The 19,923-nt window shown below is 36.6% G+C and overlaps 1 protein-coding gene across 3 annotated transcripts in view; it reads left to right on the forward strand.

The window, feature by feature from the left end:
- The window catches only part of PDE7B (phosphodiesterase 7B), a 222,870-nt gene that overhangs the window by 96,043 nt on the left and 106,904 nt on the right, over positions 1-19,923 (forward strand). For all 3 annotated transcript variants that reach the window (XM_060692247.2, XM_034418865.3, XM_034418864.3), the window contains exon 2: positions 18,756-18,816. In XM_060692247.2, the coding sequence (XP_060548230.1) occupies positions 18,810-18,816 (7 nt within the window). In that variant the 5' untranslated portion in view covers positions 18,756-18,809. The remainder of the gene's footprint in view (positions 1-18,755; positions 18,817-19,923) is intronic.

Raw genomic sequence — 19,923 nt, forward strand, 5'->3', positions numbered from 1 at the left:
GATTGACTAGTCCTCCAAATGCTCTCTAGGCGTCTTTTCCGACGCTTCATCTCTCTCAGCTTCTCAGAGAACCAAGGAGCTAATTGAGATCGGCATCGGGTCAGAGGCCGCAAAGGCACGACGCGGTCCAAAGCTCCAGCGGCCGCCCTTTCCCAGGCGGCCACCAGCTCTTCAGTCGAGTCGTGTGTTAGAGTCTCAGGAAACGGCCCAAGCTCCGTCAGGAACCTTTCGGGATCCATCAGGCGCCTGGGACGGAACCATCTGGTCGGTTCCGTCTCCCTGCGGTGGGGGGAGGCGGTAGGAAAGTCTAGTTGAAGGAGTGAATGATCTGTCCATGACAAGGGTTTAATATCTAGGTCCCCTCTACCAAGATCATTCAACCACTGACCAGAGATAAAAATCAGGTCCAGAGTGTGTCCCCCTATGTGAGTGGGGCCTTGAACTAACTGGGTCAGGTCCAAGGCCGTCATGGAAGCCATGAACTCCCGAGCCACCTCTGAAGCCTCACCTGCAGATGGGAGGTTGAAATCCCCCATGACAATAAGTCTGGGGGTATCAACCGCCACCCCGGCAATGACGTCGAGTAGCTCGGGCAGGGTCGCTGCCACGTGGCAGGGAGCCAGGTACGTAGTCAGCAAACCCATCTGCACCCCACGGCTGTCTCTCGATCTGGGGGAGGACAGAAGGCCCCTGCTCTGGCTCTGCCTCTGATGCTGTTCCCTTATCAGAGCCTTCCAAAGGCTCCAAAACTGGCCTAGGCTCTCCCTCTACCTCCTGATCTGACTCTGCAGCTAGCTCTGCTGGCAGCCAATGGGCCACAACATTGAGTGCCATTGACCCTTACCTAACTCTAAGCAGGTGCCATTAATTGAGAAGATTCTTGTGCACAGGCTATAGTACTAAATCAGTTTAATTGAACCTTCACATGTTATTTTGTACCTGACAACATTGCTTGTATGAACCTACTCAAAATACTACATGGCATGCAACTGTCTGTCTCCCGAGAAAACCACACTGAATTTGCTGCAGAAAACTTCATTACAGCACTTGTTGAAGTGCAGTCCAAACAGGATTGTTGTTTTCCCCCCCAAAATCCATTTATTTCAGTCTAAGTTATCCTTAAATATCCCCATAAATATTAAAAGGATTTTAAAATGTTAACTTTGGCTGCATCCTGTCCTAAGTGGGAGGCCAAGCTAGGCATTTCATGAAATAAAGGTTGTATTTCCAAAAAACAGCACTAAGGTCCAATCTGGCTTGAGTTCATCTCAAAAAGACTGAGGGAAGCCCAATTCTTCTTCTTGATCCCTTTGTTTTTTTAAATCTGCCTTGTAATATTTACAAAATGTTTATTTGCACTTATTTTAATTCCTAACTTTCCTGAGCAGTGTTCCACTTATTCTGTTTGGAAATAGTGAAAGTAGAATAATGTAGGATTATCTAATGTGTTTTAGTAGCATATTTCTCATGGAAGAAACAAGATTTTCATTTAAAATTGAAGTAGCTAACATCCTTGCAGAAAACAATGTATCATTGGTTTGCAAACAAACAAGGAATGTGTATTTTATGCAATCCATTTTGAAAAGCTCAGCTTCCTCTATTTATGCTTTTAGCAAGTTATTATTTTTGAAAAAGAATTCAGCATAATTTCTTTGCACAGTGTGTTATAAAACAGATTGTGTGTGATATATTTTGTGTAGATGAATCCAGATTGTTTGCTATTTTAGTGAAGATACATTTTGCAATAAAATATTTTTTATTCAGTGCATGACATTTGAGGCATTTATAGCTTGTTTTAAGTTGGAAAAGTTCCTTAGCATTTAACTGTTCTTAACCATTAATAGTTAAACCAAAAAAATTTCTCTTTTTTTAAGTTTTATGGATCAAGAAGAAACTTATTATGATTTGATCAGCAGAAGTTTACATATATTTACAAAAAATAAAGTTCACAGATTTGTTTACTTTTGGTTTAGTCTGTTGTGTGAATTAATCTGGCTTGTATGTAAGCCACAGTTTCTGGGTTAGAATTATGTAAAAATAGGCTCATTGTGGCTTATTGAGCAAACCATGCTTAAATAACCTGTACTTTAATGCAGTGTGTGAGCACAGCTGTCTTGTTAAATGGGGCTTAATTCAAGGTTAGAAGTGCAGCCTCCGTCCTTCTATTAAGCTACAGAGACAACTTTATTACTTATTGTAATTTATTGTATTTCCTGGCTTTGCAGTTCCCTTGGCAAAAACAATGTTCAACTGAGCAAGAAAATGTGATTAATTTTAACTCCCTCAGTTAAATAGTCTAAAGCACGTAAGGAACATTGCTGATAGTAAGGAAGCATGTGATCTCTGACTACAGGTGCAGATTTTCACCTGCAAAGTTGCATTTATAATGACCTGACTCTCTTTTAGATGAAATCTAAAGTATCAGTTATATAGGAGCATACTGCTTCCCTTTCGCCTTTCAGCTTCAATCCAGGAGCCCTCAAGCAGTCGCATTCATGACAAACCATTTTATACCATGTGCTTCGATAGAAAAACACATTTAATCTCTCCCCTGGCTCAAGCTGATAAAGGGAGGAGAACTTGTGGCTCAGAGGTTAATACAACTGCCTAATATGCAGGCAGCCTAAGTTTGAATCCGAGTAAGCGTATGGCTAGCTGATGAGAGCTAAATAGCTTGAAATAGATCTATACCTACTCTTCCATTATTTCTTTATCAACAAATATATATATGTGTGTGTGTGTGATTAGATTGGATGGCATTGAAACAATTTAAGTATTGAATCAGATGGTAAAGTTTTTTGAACTGCACCATACCAAGTGGAAGAGGGAATTTGCTTGACTGAATGTGAACCTTCGTATAACATTTCCTGATCCTACAGAGAATGTACTCTCTATTCTCTCTATTCCTGTAAGGTTAATAGTACTTTGGAAGAATCATGTGTTTATAGATCTTCCTTACTTCACTTTCTGCGGAGAACTTGCATGTCAAACAGGAAGTCTTGAGGCTGTCTTTTCATCTGGATACCAATATGCAGCTTTCTGCATGAGAGAATTAAGGAAGTATGTGACCGTTTAATTCTGCTGCAGTTGTTGCACACATATATTGATAAAGCTGTCGTAGAGAGAACTACAATTGTTTTCAGTTTATCTACTAAATGCTGAGAATAGAGGATGCTAAATGGAAAAGTATGCTGGCAAATGCCCGTGGGATTGTGTTTGTGTTTCTCCTACTGGCATGCTGTTCCTTTCTTTGGTTCTCTTCTGCATTTTCAGCCTCACACATAAATATAGCACCTTCCCAGGTGATATGTCACTCTGTTTCTCTGCAGCAATTTTTATTTTCTTATCCCTGCCTTTTTATTATTTTGTTTTGAAGTAGATAGATGGGATCTGTGTATTAACTGTGCATCTGCTAATGGACTTAGAGCAACTGGCAACTTTCCTCAAGTGTGACCATAAATACTTATATTCCTCTACCCCAAAGATTAGTTCAACTTTAAACATTGTTTCCAGTAACATCTCACTAATCACAGAAATTATAGTAGACCAAATCTGAAGCTACCTGATTATTTTTCTGTATATAATGTCACATATGTGCTTAGCCAGAGTGAAGACTTGGAGAAGGAGAAACTTGTCTTTTATGTATTATTTAAAAGAAAATTAGTTCCTTTTACTGAGTCAACATTTCTTACCCATACAGCAGGTATATGTATTAGATACTAGAATTCCTTGAGAAAAAGTTCTGAAACAATGCCAAATAGTGCCCAAGATCATGACAGAATTACAAATTCCACTGACTCAGTATCATTTCAGTATTTTGCTTGCATTATTTAAGGGAAAGAATATGAATTTATCCCAAAATCTATAGTGTAAAGGTTCCATCTGTTAGATGATATCACTGTGGGATTTCTTTGAAAGAGCTTGTTTTTCTATTTAAAAAGCCAAATCTGGGTAAGCTGTACATATTGACACTATTATGAATGATGCCCCTTGGGTAAAAATGGTAGGATTGCCAGGAAAATATGCTGTATGTATTAATTTGGTCCTTAATACAGAGAGTTGGGTAATCAATGATTCTGATCAGTAATTACTTTGGCAAGTGGAACTCGAGGAACGAGAGAGATTTTTGGTAGGGTTTTTAATGCTGGAAAACTTTTATGCATTTGACTAGGTGCTGATACAGTACTACAGAAGAATTATTGAGTCTGTCATCTGCACCTCTATAACTGTTTGGTTTGGTTTTGCAATCCAACAAGACAGACACAGACTTCAGAGGATAATTAGAACTGTAGAAAAAACAATTGCTACCAACCTGCCTTCCATTGAGGACCTGTATACTGCACGAGTCAAAAAGAGGGCTGTGAAAATATTGACAGACCCCTTGCATCCTGGACATAAATTGTTTCAACTCCTACCCTCAAAAACGATGCTGTAGAGCACTGCACACCAGAACAACTAGACACAAGAACATTTTTTCCCAAACACCATCACTCTGCTAAACAAATAATTCCTTCAACACTGTCAAACTAGTTACTAAGTCTAAGTTCTCATCGTTCCTATCACCCATCTCCTCCCACTTATGACTGTATGACTGTAACCTTGTTGCTGGTATCGTTAAGTTTTATATTCTTTCCTAATGTGATTTGATTGCTTATTTGTTCCCTATGACTATCATTAAGTATTGTAAGTGTTGTACCTTATGATTCTTGATGAATGCATCTTTTCTTTTATGTACATCGAGAGAGTGTGCACCAAGACAAATTCCTTGTGTGTCCAATCACACTTGGCCAATAAAAAAAAAATTCTATTCTATTCTATTCTATTCTATTCTATTCTATTCTATTCTATTCTTCCAACTTTTGCTGCAGATAGATACCTTATATACAACCATTAAACCCCAGTGAATGAAAATTGAATTTCTATTAGAAAGTCTTGAACCAGAGATGGATAATGAGCAATAAGGAGAAATGGTTAAAGTAAAACACTTTGGAAATTATCATTCTTTCCTAAATTTTAGCTCTTTAGTTATAATTTCCTGCAGGATTCTTTTCAAGGGATTACTTTCTTGCATCCATTGTTCTTGTCTTAGCATATTAGTAGTATATTAAATGCATGGGTAGGAGTTACCCTTTCATTCCAGAGATATTTGTCTGGCTGCACAGAAGAGTGAGATGAAATTTAATCAATTATCACTGGCTAGATCCTTATCTTTCAAGGATAAAAATAGGCGAATACCTTGGAAATTATTAAGTGCTTCTGCCATTGCCCCTAAATCAGTATCTTGATTTAAAACAGCCAGGGTTTCAAATGTTTTTATTATAAAAAACAGCCTATTAAAAATACATGTGTACATGTACAGGCCTTATAACGTCTGTTTTCCAGAGATTCACTTTTAATTATTCTTAATCCAGATGATTACATACTCTAGGAGTATGAAACCAGGAGTGTGAAACTCAAGGCCCAGGGGCCGGATATGGCCCATGGGGTGCTTAGATCTGGCCCGTGGGGACACCCTGGAAATAGTGAAGGACCTGCCCGCAGTGCCTCTGCCAGTGAAAATGGAGCTCAGGAGGGCTGTGTGTGGCTCTCCTGAGTTCTGTTTTTGCTGGCAGAGGGTTGAAGGAGGCCGTCGCAGGCGAAAACAGAGCTCGGGAGCCCATTTTTGCTGACAGAGCGCTCAGGCAACCACAGGTGCCTCCAACACGAGTGATGTCAAGCTGGCCATGCCCACCATGGCCACACCTACCATGGTCCCCCAAGGTCAAACACAACCCTAATGAGGCCCTCAATGAAATTGAGTTTGACACCCCTGCTCTAAACAATTCAGTAAGGTAATGTTAGATCGAAGAAACAAAACTTTTTTTCAAATGGCTATAACATTCAGACACACATTCGCAGGATTGAAGACTATTTGAGACATTACTGCCATTGCTACACACATTTCATTTTTACTTTTGATAAATGTGTCATGCATAAATTTGTACTGTATTGTTTAATATACTCACTGAACTCAAAGCTGCTTTGGGCAAAATACATCTTGTGAAGAAACCCTTTGCAAAAAATCATTTAATTTCTATTGAACCGAAAGAGATTTACTGCTAAGAAGGCAAAGGATCTGACAATTAAGAACTTTGTTTAGGGCTGCCCCAAGCATTTGTCTGGTTCAGTTTAAGGAACAAAAGTAGAACATTGGGTGGGGTGAATGTATCCTCTAAGAATTTACCATATTTTCCAACTGCTGTTTTTTCTTTCTTTTGGACCTTTCTTTTTAAAGCCATACAGACCTCCTTCCTCAAAATAATGTCAGACAATAAAAAAGTGAATGCCATGATGCAAAGTACGCTACACTTCGTTTTAACTATAGTGTATTGAAGAAGACACCATGGCCTGACTCACATAGTATTAAAACATGGTTTACAAGCTACTATGGGTAAGTTTACACATCACACCAGCGATGAAATCCCCCTGGTTCTATCTGGTTCGCTGAACTGGTAGCGCTGGCAGCAGGAGGCTCCGCCCACCTGCTGGGACATCATTACATCCCATTTTTTTATCATCTCCGCATGCGCAGAAGAGGCACACACACACAGAGTGCACACACTCCCGTGCACTCCCCTTCCCGAACCATTAGCGAAGGTAAGTGGATTTCACCGCTGTATCACACTAAGATTAAAGCCAAAATGAAGCACCTATGATGAAAAGGAATTTTCCCAGTTCAGCTATACCACTAGGCTTGTATTTTGATTTCTATTGCTTTTTAGAATTCAAATGTTTTATTAACAAAGCCGAGTAGGCACAATTAGAAAGTTATAATCTTGCCATTTTAATATCTTGGTCCAGTCTTGGCTTTGGTTTTAGTTACAATTCAGCTCTTTTTTCCTGCCATGAAAGCTGCAAAACACTTTTGGATTATCTTGAGAATTTGATCAAAACTGTTATGAAAAGTTGATACTAGGATAAACATTTAAGGTTGCTGAAAAACCGTATTTTGGAAGTATGTGAGTTAAAAAAAATACTTTTAACCCACTGCATTGCTAATTAGAATTTTTTTAAAAAATTCATGTTTTAGAAAATCAAACTAGTTTACCTAAGATTGAACAAATATTGTAGTATTACTGTACATATAGTGAAAATATCTTTTGACTAAAACATTTTCTCATGCATTAGCTTTTTACGAAGTTCCTAAACCTATATTTTTATTTACTATGGAAATATAGTATTTAAAAAGATATGGGCAATTTGCAGATAATTTACAAAAATGAACTGGAATATCTTGTTTTAACAGTCAATCGTTTAGAATGTTAAAGAATGTGAAATTAGTAGTTTATGACCTTTAGATGGTATAGTTTGAGACACAATCTGTCTTCCAAGAGACTCAGTGGATGGCAACACCTGACTGACCTTGTTTGAGAAGACAAGCTAAGCAGTTGTAGGTTGAGATAGTTCTTGAATGGGAGGCTTCAGAGGATACCAGCTTTGCAAACTAAATGTTGGGAGAAGAAGATAATGGCAAATTGCTTTTGAATTGTAGCCAAGAAAACGAGGTAGATCAGTGGTTCTCAACCTGTGGTCCATAGACCCCTGGGGAGCTTGGCATAAGTTATCTCACATAGTTTTGGTGAAAATTATTGTATGTAGAATCTCATATTCCATCCTGAGGTTCTGGGAGGAATAACAAATTATTATTTTTTTAAAAAAAGCAACAAAGTGGAACATAAATGACTATTCTCCCCATCCCCATTAAAGAAATTACGAGCACAAGTCATTGTTAATTGTATCGATGGAAACTGCTGAGAATTATAATTCAGCAGCATCTGAAGAACACTGGTGTTCATGGTATGTAAGTTTATTCTACTTTTGCCTGAAACAACCTGTAACAGTCTAATTTTGTGTACTCTTCCATGATCTCAAAAATCTGCTGTGGAAGGTTCTCCACTAGAACAGCTGCAAGAGAAAGGAAAATTGTTCAATATCTCAGTTCTTCAGACAAAAGAAAATCATCAGTTGGATTATGCTCAAAACGTATTTTGCCAGTGAAAAAATTAACACTGAAACTTGTGACTGAAGCACAACAAACAATAACTTTCTCAGGATGCTCTTTCTTTAGCTCTCAGTGGGTGGTGCTCTTTTATTATTAGTTGAGAACCAAGGATCAAATAGTAGTATGGTTTCTGCTCCTATTCTTGTTTGTTTATTAAATTTATCCAGTCAATCATCTCACAGAAGGTGACTCTGGATGACATATGTCCAGTAAAGCAATAAATAAATAAAACAATCATTTGTTTGTTTATTTAATTTATCCTCCCCTTTATTATTTTTTTAAATAAACATCTCAAGGCAGAGAACATATCTAATGTTCCTTCTTCCTCTTATTTTCCCCATTATCCAAAAGCATTATGTAGTAACTATTAAAATAGCATTAAAACTATAAAAGCAGAACGAAAACAGGAAAAGAGAGTAATAGAGCGATGGTAATAATAATAGAGCCATCTCATAAGTCCACATGTCCCCTGAAATATATATCTGGTCATGAATGGCAACTGGGTATCTGTACACTGGGTGATTTTGGACTTTCTCTCGGCCTAACCTATTTAACTACTTCCCCTCTTCCTATAATAGGAAAGATTAGAAGGGGAGGGGGGATACTATCTCAAACTCTTGGGGGAAAGAAAAATAAGACATCTGAAATAAACCATGAATACGAATTTAAATTAATTTTTTAATCAATCATATTATTTGGACAGTCCATTCTATGGATCTGGGAATTCACATTCAAAGAAATTGAATGAACAAATGAATTTGCCCATCTAGTTCAGGTTATCAGATCACGTCTACAATTTCTTGTTAAAATTAAGAATAAACTCTGCAATAGTTTTGAATATATCAAAGGGTATCTGTCTGTCTGTTTCTCTGTCTCTCTCTCTGTGTGTCTCTCTTTCTCTCCTCTTATCATTGTGAGGAGGCCTATTTGTTCATTTGATGAGTTGATTCCAGATAATTGAGCTCCTTGTTTAAATGGGGGTGTAGCTTTAAAAGAATCATATTTCTAGCAAACTGTATTTTTTCACTTTGTGAATTTAATATTGCAATGGATGTTTTCCTAATGTACTAACTGAGGAGGCCCTGATGGGTTGTGAAATACCACATAAAACACTAAAGAAAACATTATAAAACCAAACTATAACTTTGTTATCCTTTCACTGGACTATATTACATCCAGATGGCAAGAGTAGCTTTACTAAGAGGTTTCTTCGTGTGTGTGTTTTTTTTAATTTTATTTTTGGCCCTAAATACAAGTACCTTTTTAATGTCAGATCTGTCTAAAACGCACTGAATTGAGAAATAAAATTATATGATGCATCCATAAAGTTACTCCCTATTTTTGTTTTTCTGCTTGAGAGATAGCGTTACAATTTGTTCCAAGTACCATTCCTTTAGTTAAGAGGAAACATTCAAATCATGCAATTCAGGAGTCTCTTCACTTAAGTGAAAACTTGTAAGAAAGAGTTGAGGTCTGCCTCACTAAAAATGTAAAAATGTGATATATTACATCCTGTTGGCAAACTTATACTGTAGTCCAATAAGGTTATTGATTGGAATTTTACCTGACGAACCACATTCATAATCTAATCATTTGCCTATTGCTTAGCTAGTTTTATGTTAACATCAGGCAAGTCTTTTTTGAAATTTCGAAAGAAAAAGGGCACCAGAGATAGTTTATGTTTACTTAATATTAATATATTAATAATAATACTTTGTGTTGGTTTATTGTCTCTTCCTGAATTGTGCAAAGTGAATACCTTAGATCAGAGCTCCCCAACCCCTGGGCCACAGCCCACTACTGGACCTTGAGGCTTTAGAAACCGGGCCGTGGAAGTGGCGTGCACGTCAAGGGTGGGTTCTACTTACCTTTACTACCGGTTCGCAACAGGATCATGCGCTCACTCGCTTCGCTCGCACTTGCGCATCTTGCTTCTGCACATGCGCAGAAGCTTCTGAGCACGCGCAGATCGCTGCTGATGACATTTGGGATGGTGGGCAGGGTCTCCTGCCGGTTTCACTGCCGTTTTTTGCGAACCGGTCCGAACCGAGGGCAACTCACTACTGGTGCACATGTTCCATTTGCGCAAGCTGAAGGCATATGTGCCCGCCTCTCATGTAAATGGAGATGTGTACGCATGCAGTTTCCCGCCACACACGTGGAACCCTCCCCTCTTACCCCACCACCTGTTCACAAAATTTAAAAGATTGGGAACTCTGCTTTAGATGATATCATATAAAATATAACTAGGATTGAATCTCACCAGGCTCAAGGTTGACTTAGCCTTCCATCCTTCCAAGGTCGGTAAAATGAGGGCCCAGAGATTGTTGGGGGCAATATGCTAACTCTGTAAACCGCTTAGAGAGGGCTGTAAAACACTGAGAAGCTGTATATAAGTCTGAGTGCTATTGCTATTCTATTATATCACATATAGTAGGATAAGGTTATGGGACTTGGCAGAAATACAAGGAATTGCCAGAAGTTGCACAAGAAAACTACATAGGGTCATTGCCTCTTTCAGAGAGACTTATTCCTCTTCAGCTAATTAGATCTTAGCATTATTTAAATGTAGCTGATCCATTGTAGGCTACAAATATAACTGCAGATATATACCAGAGAATTTATCTTTCCTATGTGTACCTCTGCTTTAGTCTTCGTTAATGGGTCTACAGTAAAAGCTCAGAACATTTGCATTACAATGATCCTATTCTTAAAATCCATTTATTAATTAACACTAAATTGATTTTCTGCCTGCTCTTTTGAAAGAGGACTCTTATATAAGAACCCCATATTGAAGGGCATATTAAGTTTTAAGTATCTTAATACGCACTTCAATAAGGTGTTCTTACATAAGGGTTTTAACATATTAGTGTATTATATTTGTGTAATCGTGCTATTTTAAACCGATTTTAAAAGACTTTGTCTTTGCACAGTTAATAACGTACCCGCACAGTTAATAATGTTGTACCCGCACAGTTAATAATGATACAAAATTTAATCTATTGATCCATAAATTAACATAACCAATAGACCATTGCTTTCTCTCTTATTAAAAAGTCACCAGTAAACTTAGTATTAATTGAAATAAATTTTAATATAGAAATGGTTACAAACCTTCAATTATTGCAAAGGTTATCAAAAATGTATGCTAAGCTGTGGTAAATCCACTTTTCTGAGAATTTGGGAAAGAAGAACAAAAGGCATGTAACTATACCTGTATAACTTGCTGCATTCTTTTCTTTTTTGAAGAAAGCAACTCCACGCCCAGCACCTAGAATGAATACATTAGATTGAAATAATATGTACAGCTGATCCAATGTAAACTACAAACATAAGGAGCCCTGGTGGCGCAATGGTTAGAATGCAGTATTGCAGGCTGCCCACAGCCTGTAGTTTGAATCTGATGGGGTTTGAGGTTGACTCAGCCTTCCATCCTTCCAAGATCAGTAAAATTAGGACCCAATATGCTGATATTGTAAACCACCCAGAGAGTGCTGTAAAGCACTATGGGATGGTATATATTGTTCTGTTATGACCTCAAAACATACCTATCTGTCTAAATGAGACTGTGACTCTTTTCTCAGAAAACATATGATTCTGATTTCTGTTTGTTCAGATTCATCTCTTTCTATGATCTACAGTTTTAGTGCAGATTTAAAGGAGAGAGACATCTTCCTGAGGATATTCCCTAGACAGGAAAGAGTCCTATTGACAACAAACAACAACAGCAACATATCTTGCCTGTCAGAATTGGGTAAAGGTATTGTATCAGCAAATCAGAGAGAAGATAATACCCTGTTTCCCTCAAAATTAGACATCCCCTGATAATAAATCCAGTTGGGCTTTTGAGTGCATGTGCTAAAATAAGCCTCCCCGGGAAAATAAGCTCTCCCTGAAAATATTTAAATGCAGAACTGGAAATCAGGTAAGATGGCAAGAGGAGCCCCGTCTTGCTCCACGCACCCCAAAATAATTTATTTATTTATTTATTTATTGGTTCGATTTATATGCCGCCCTTCTCCGGAGACTCAGGATGGCTTACAATGCATTAAGCAATGGCCTTCATACTTTTGTATATACCTGCTTAGTAGGGCTTTCGGCTCCCCCCTAAGCGGTGTTCTTTTTTATACAAAGTCAGCTTATTGCCCCTACAATCCGGGTCCTCATTTACCTACCTTGAAAGGATGGAAGGCTGAGTCAACCTTGAGCCTGGTGAGATTTGAACTTGCAGTAATTGCAGGCAGCTGGTGCTACTTAACAGCACTTTAGTCTGCTGCGCCACCAAGGCTCCTATAAGACCTTCCTGAAAATAAGGCCATTTCAGGGTTCAAAAAAATATAAGACAGGGTCTTATTTTTGGGGAAACATGGTACTTCCCTTTCAACAACAGATTGTTAACCCAATTTTCTCAGGTCAATACTTTGCAAATTATAACACATATTTTCACAATAAAAAATTCTCATTCTGGGAATTTATTTTTTCTCCCCCAGCTCTATATACTTAACGGGTATGGCTAATAGTTAGATTAAACTATTTTGAGGGGAGAATACACTTATAAAAAGATTTATCTTTTTGTGAAAAATGGTTAAGTTTAAGAGCACAGTTTGTTCAAGATTAAACATGGTCTGCAGCTTGGAGAAAGTTAAATAAGTTTCCACTGTTGCCATTAAAATAGTTCTTTAAAAAAAACACAAAATCAGAATCCTGATTTTCACTTCTTGCATTTCTGAGTTATCATAATTTAGAAAGCTGAATTTTTTGAATGTTAGTCCTCTCTTTGACAGGCATCAAAGCTATGTGCATTCCTGCATATTTAAGAGAGTGAAGCAGTTATTGTGGTGCTGGTCATTATAATGTGTTTCATAAAAATAAGTAATTCCTTGTGTTTGTCTTCTGCTACTTTTTCAGATTTTTCATGCTTTTGTTGAAAGGGTAAAGTATGTTTGTGTATGAAAATCCAGTAGTCACTTCCTAGAAGGTTACTGGCTGCAATAGCAGCAGGATGTGGCAGGAACAAAATCATCTTTTTGTAAACATCTGGGAAATGAATTATAGCAATAAAACAAAGACATCCATTGGTTGGGTTGATTCCTTGATTAAGAGCTGCTCTAAAACTGGGGCTAAACATATGAGCAATTTTGTCAGGAAGTTGCTAGTACAAAATGTCATTTTACAGGGCAACGATATGAATGTTTACTCAAAGGTAAGATGCCCTGTTGGATTAAATGGGGCTTTTTAATAAGATGATGCGCATTCAGGACTGCAACCTTAATTACAAATGGATAAGCTAGTTTTAAGCAAGCCACTTGTTCAGATTCAGCACTACCATTACTCTGGCCCTCTCAGTCTGTTCCTACCTTGTCCATCTTGAGGGTTATATACAAGCATCTTCATGTGTTGTTTATCAAGAAGCTTCCAGGTTTAAATCAATGTAGGATATTATTAGAGAGAAAGCTTGATAATTGCAGTAGCATACTGTGCTTTTGAAATGCTTGATTTCAGTCAAATAGGGAACCATATGAGATAGCACAGATAATTGGTTCTAATTAACTATCTGCCCCAGTAAACAGATTCACTCTGGGTCAATACCAGGTTGTCTAGATTCACAAGTGCCTTTATAAATGCCCAGTTTGGTTATTCCTCTCACAAAGCCTAATAGCACATTATCTGTACACCTACATAAGCTGACTTATTATTTCTTGGAAAATGAATTTCAAGAGGGGACAGTTAAAAGCAAATAATCTCCAGAGATACTTAACTTATTATCTGCCTGCTGCTACCTTGCTCTAAACACTTCTCAGACACAAATCAAACAAAAACCTCTTAGGCCCTGACTAACATGCCCAGAAATTAACTTGGGGTAATTTATTTTTCTTCTGGCTATCAGCCTTTTAGTATTATATCTGATCACATCCACAGTTACAAACTTTTATAGAAGATCAAAATTTTAAAAGGCTCCAAAAGATGGAGATGTTCATCTAACCTATTCCCCTGGGTTGGGTTAGGGCTAGGGTCTAGGTTGTAAGGGAATAAAATGCATGTTGCTTTATGTTCCTGGAAGGAAGATGGGATATGAAGATAACTAATAATAATAAGGACAATCCATAGAATAACAAATCTTTGTTGATTGAGAGCTCTGGAACCCCAAGATATTTATATACATAAAGATGAAGCTGGGCTATTTGTGCATGGTAGGCACTTTTCACCTGAAAACAGGGTGGATAAAAATCAATGATTTTTTTAAAAAAATAAAAAAAATCAGATTTTTTTTATTTAAATCGGATTTTTTTCATTTAAATCGGATTCTTTTTATTTTTATCAAATTTATTTTAATAAAAAACTTGGGGTAAAAATCTATTGTAAGATAGTTTTCTATTTAAGATGCATAAATAACTTAGTTTATTCAGTATGAAATGGAGCTTAGTTATGTAGCATGAGGCTGTATATTCTGCAACACTGGGACTATCGGGGAGTCAACAGTGGGTCAAAGGAGTAGCAAAGATGACAGTTGCTCTTTAAAAATTATGATTTAAATCGAGTTGATTTAAATCAAGCCTTTTTACTAGTGATTTAAATCATGATTTAAATTGTGATTTAAATCAACTTGATTTAAATCAATTCCACCCTGCCTGAAAATATTTTATATCCCATGTCATATAACAGGCCAGGGGGAAAACACTTATTTATTCAGTGCATAGTTAACTGGTAGAATTCATTACCGCAAGACATGGCCATGACCGTTAATTTGGAGGACATAAGTGAATTAGGTAAATGAACAGAGAGCAAGTCTATCAGTGATTCTTCACCTTAAAACACACATTCAGTTGGCCACTGTGAAGAACAAAAGCTGAACAAAGAGTCTTTATTTAGCTGAGTTGGTCTTGTGCTCCTAGGTTAGGTGTATAAATTGGGAGCAACATTCTTTTAAAAGTCTCTAAATATTTAAATAATAATAATAATAATCTCTAAAAGTTCTATTGTAAACTTTTGGGACAATACACAACTGTACTAGATCTTTTTAAGAAAAATAAAAATAAATTTATAATACTTAGTTGGCAAACACAGTTTAGTTATCAGAGGGAGCAAGGCAAATATTCTTATCTGTTGAATTATTGAAAGTGTCTTGTCCTCCTTCCTTTAAAGAATTTAATCATGTGGGATGTTTAAAGGGGAGGTGAATGCTTTCTTCTGTTTATTTTTTAAAGAAGACCTAGAAAAAAAATAAAAATTCATTCTCACAGGTTTGCATACGGCAACGTTTATTCTCTTTTACGCTGATAAAAAGAATATTCAAACATGTTGCAAGTCTTTTTTTTAGTTTAATGAAAAGAAGGACTAGAGGAGACATGATAGCAGTGTTCCAATATCCCAGGGGTTGCCACAAAGAAGAGGGAGTCAAACCATTCTCCAAAGCACCTGAGGGTAGAACAAGAAGCAATGGGTGGAAACTAATCAAGGAGAGAAGCAACTTAGAACTAAGGAGAAATTTCCTGACAGTTAGAACAATTAATAAGTGGAACAACCTGCCTGCAGAAGTTGTGAATGCTCCAACACTGGAAATTTTTAAGAAGATGTTGGATAACCATTTGTCTGAAGTGGTGTAGGGTTTCCTGCCTGGGCAGGGGGTTGGACTAGAAGACCTCCAAGGTCCCTTCCAACTCTGTTATTCTATTTCTAATGAAAAGTTGGTAATTGAGTTAACCAAAGTACTGGTGTTATTTTGGGGAAGAACACTACACTTTCTACACTTTCCCAATTTTAGTTATTCTTCCCATTTAAACTAAACAAAGTGATATGATAGACTTGGTATTCCGATTTGCAGGAAAGCAGGCATACAGTATATGCTTCTTTTATAGTAGACACAATTTAGGGAGATTACTAAATGCCTTCAGTGTCAGCAACATTCAGATGATTATAATCAGCATTGGCAAAATGCAGACTCCCTCCTTGCAAAAATACTACTTTTGCTATTTTGTGGTTTCATGAGAATCTTTTAGGAATGCATTACATTTTTCAATTCTCAGATTTTCACTTTTCATTTCAGTTACTAAATTCCATGGGCTGGTTTACCATGTTGAAAATGAGAGGAATAAAATAATATTTGATTGTTAGTTTCACATGCTAGAACATCTTAGGCTGGAGGTGCAATGAGTTCTTCACAAATACTCTTCTGTTCAATGTAAATTGCCCATTTGGTCACATGCTAGAGAGGCATCCCACAAATATTTATAGAGAAGATCTGGATGCTACTGTATACAGCTTGTTGAATTTCTGTTATTTATAGATGTTGGTGCAGCTTGTTTAAATTGGTGGCCTTGGGCAAAAAACCAGGAGAATCTCAGTAAGTGAGATCAGATTTTTTTTAAAAAAAGCAAGAAAAAGATGATTAGAGATTTGATTCAGAATAGCAGATCTGGCTTCATCAGAATAACATAAGATTTTTGCAGTGTAAAATTCTGAGTCTGTGCTGCTAATAGAATAGAATTCTTTATCGGCCAAGTGTGATTGGATACACAAGGAATTTGTCTTGGTGCATATGCTCTCAGTGTACATAAAAGAAAAGATACATTCATTAAGAATCATAAGGTGCAACACTTAATGGTAATCATAGGGAACAAATAAGCAATCAAATCAAATAATATATACAGTGCGCAATTTGGTCTTCGTGTAGGGTGAGAGTCATCTGTTTTTTTTTTCTTCTGATCAGTTGTCGCTTGTCACTGCATAAAGAAAACAGTCATTATACTTTAGCTTTTGTTTTGTTTTGTTTTGTTTAGGTACAGTAGCCTTCCAAAGAGAGCAGTATTAAGTTTGAAAAGGGATTGGCTCAACATATTGTAATTTTTCCAAGCCATTCCAAGCCTTCCTTACTAGTGATTTCCATTTCCATTTCTGCAAACATTAAAATAAATCTTAATAAATAATAAATACTAATGCTTGCAATCTAATTACATAGGAATTGGCAGTAATGTGAGAAATTTCCAAACATCAGCATCCTAACTAGAGAAGAAAAAAAAAAACCACAGAGAAAGTTCCATGAAATGGCTAATAGTCATTTTCCCTAGGCATTCTTCTGTTGTAGGTATTGCCAAATCTTTCCAACTTCAGCATACAATAATCTTGCTGCAATTATGTAGAAAAACAGTGTTTCACAACAAATACATGCTTGACAAAAAATACAAATAAAATAAAATAAATAAATAAAATAAAAAAAGTTCTGGTTTCAATCAAATGTTAATCTTTAAAGTCCTCAAAATCACTATATGTATTTGAGCCCAACATTTTATAGCCTGGTGCACATTTTTATACATTGTAGATAACTTTTATGGTGTGCAGTATATAATATTTTAGCATCATTTCAGTCCTGAATATCTATTTTTAACATAGGTCTTCTATACTATGGCAATTTCTGCTTATTAAATTTTTTTTAGAAGTACGAATGAAGAGGCTTATTAAATACTGTGAAATAAGGAAAGGAAAAAATGATTTTCTTAACCAAACAGTGTTGTACTTTGTAGCCAATTTCCTCCTGTGGTAAACCAGAATAAAATATATTGCATTCTTAGAAAATACTGAATGATATCATCAGTGTAGAACCATGACTCCTAAAACTTGCTGAGAGTTTTTTCCTCCCGAAACTCCAAGGGAAGTCCTGAAAAAAGTTCAGTATTATCATCCTAGAACTTCCATCATTTTTGAAAACTAAATGTTTTTGCCACAAAGTTCAACTGCTTTTTGTTTACATAAAATGTTTCTTCCAGGGTGACTATCTCGATTTTGGACTTTCAAATCAAACTATAATTTAATATGGAAACTGATGAAACAAGTATGCAAGAGAAATGACCGTAACACTTTTTGTATTGTTTCATTAGGCAGAATTGATGGGACAGAAATTTGTTTACCAATTTAGCAGGTTGCATATAACTTGACATTTTTTCTCTTTTATATGAAGCTCTCTCTCTGAGTGTGTGTGTGTGTCTGTACATGCACAAGTATGAACTCAAGGCAATTTCATGTCTGTCTTTCTGTCTGTCTGTCTGTCTGTCTGTTTATATACCTATCTATCTATCCATCCATCCATTCATCCATCCATCCATCCAAATAACAGCTTTCATACATAATCATAGGGGTTCGTGGTTATTTGATCCCTTTGTGTTACAGATGCTTCCACAGAATATATTGGTGCAATGTTGCTTATTACAAATCATATATGACCACAATGTCTTGAGGAAACTTACATATACTTCTCTATCAGTGTCATATAATTTCTTGATAGCAAGGTCGCTTGGGGAAGAGAAGTCTAATATGCATTGTAGTTCCACAGCACACACAAACAATATTTGCAAGGAAATACTTTATTAAACTTGTAGCTACTCAAAGTATCACATGGAGACATTAGACTTTCTAATCAATGGTCATCTATATACGAAACGAGGGGATTAATTAATCCCACCGATACTTCCAGATTGGAATTTATTGTTTACAACTTACTAAAAATCAGAATAATTTTCTGAGAATTTATTTTATCTTCCACCATTCCCAAGTACCAATCATTTTCTCATAACTCGTAAATGCTCTTATTACAAAGAAACTTGTGGCATTTGTTTCTTAACATTGTATGAAGTGGTCATGTGAAAAACAAAAGCAACGTGCTATGGATGAAAGATGTCTCTGCCTTCAAGTCTTGTATTGAATATGTTCCCCTTTTTTTCAGCGGTGTGGAGAAATCTCATTTGATAGCCCAGAGCAGAATGCCAGATGTGTTCGCATGCTAGGTAAGTGGCATCTATTCTCATATAAACTGGGTTTTGTTATACATAAGGTGAAACACGATTAAATGAGCCAGTGTTACTTATTTAAGAATATCTGCATTTTTTATGCAGATATAATGCAAAAATGCATTATATGCATTTTTAGTGAGGTTGGTTGGGAGCCATAATTCTTCTGGATGTACTTGTAGTATTAACTGATACTGACACAAATAGTGAATATACATGAGTACTATTGATTATATCAAATCTTTGGCTTACTTAGAAACTTGACACTGTGATTTCTGACTATGAAACCTGAATGATTGTTGTAAGTTGAGCACTACCAGTATGTCACAGGGCCAGGTTTTTGAGGGGTTTGGGTCTCCCTGAGGATATCTACCCATCCGACTAGACTGGATAGTATGGGCTCACTCCAAGTCCTTTTTTTCATGTTGTCATCTGGTGGGACCTAGGCAGTGAGCCTTTTCTGAAGCTCACCTATCTTTTGGAATAGCCTCCCCTTGAATTGCAGGTGATCCCTATTCTCCTTGCTTTCTGAAAGACATTGGATCAGGAGTAAAGGGAAACCCAGCCTTTGTGGTTCTGAGATGGGATTGTTGTGGCCCTTTGTGGTTTAAAAGTGGTTTTTATTTTTTTTTAATCTTTATAATTTACTCAGTTAATATTGGCCACCCAGAATTATTTTATTTGAAATGGGGAGCCATATAAATGTTTTAAATAAACAAAAGAATCAGAACAAGGCTGACCAATATTTTTTTTATCACAAGATAGATCATTGTCTAGCATGATGTACCAATTATAAATCACCAAAGAAGAAAATGTACATGAAGGAAGAAAGGAGTAATGGAATACTTTGATCTACATTAAACTTCTGGAGAAGTGCTATACAATAAAATTCTAAGCTATTATTGAGTTAACAGAATAACAGAGTTGCAAGGGACCATGGATGTCTTCCAGTCCAAACCCTGCTCAAGCAGGAGATCCTATACCATTTCAGACAAATGGCTGTCCAATTTCTTTTTAAAAGCCTCAAGTGATGGAGCACTCACAACTTCTGAAAGCAAACTATTCCACTGGTTAATTGTTCCCACTGTCAGGAATTTTGTCCTT

Source organism: Pantherophis guttatus, chromosome 1 (genome assembly GCF_059756535.1).
Source record: "Pantherophis guttatus breed Tessera chromosome 1, ASM5975653v1, whole genome shotgun sequence".
Lineage (NCBI taxonomy): Eukaryota > Metazoa > Chordata > Lepidosauria > Squamata > Colubridae > Pantherophis > Pantherophis guttatus.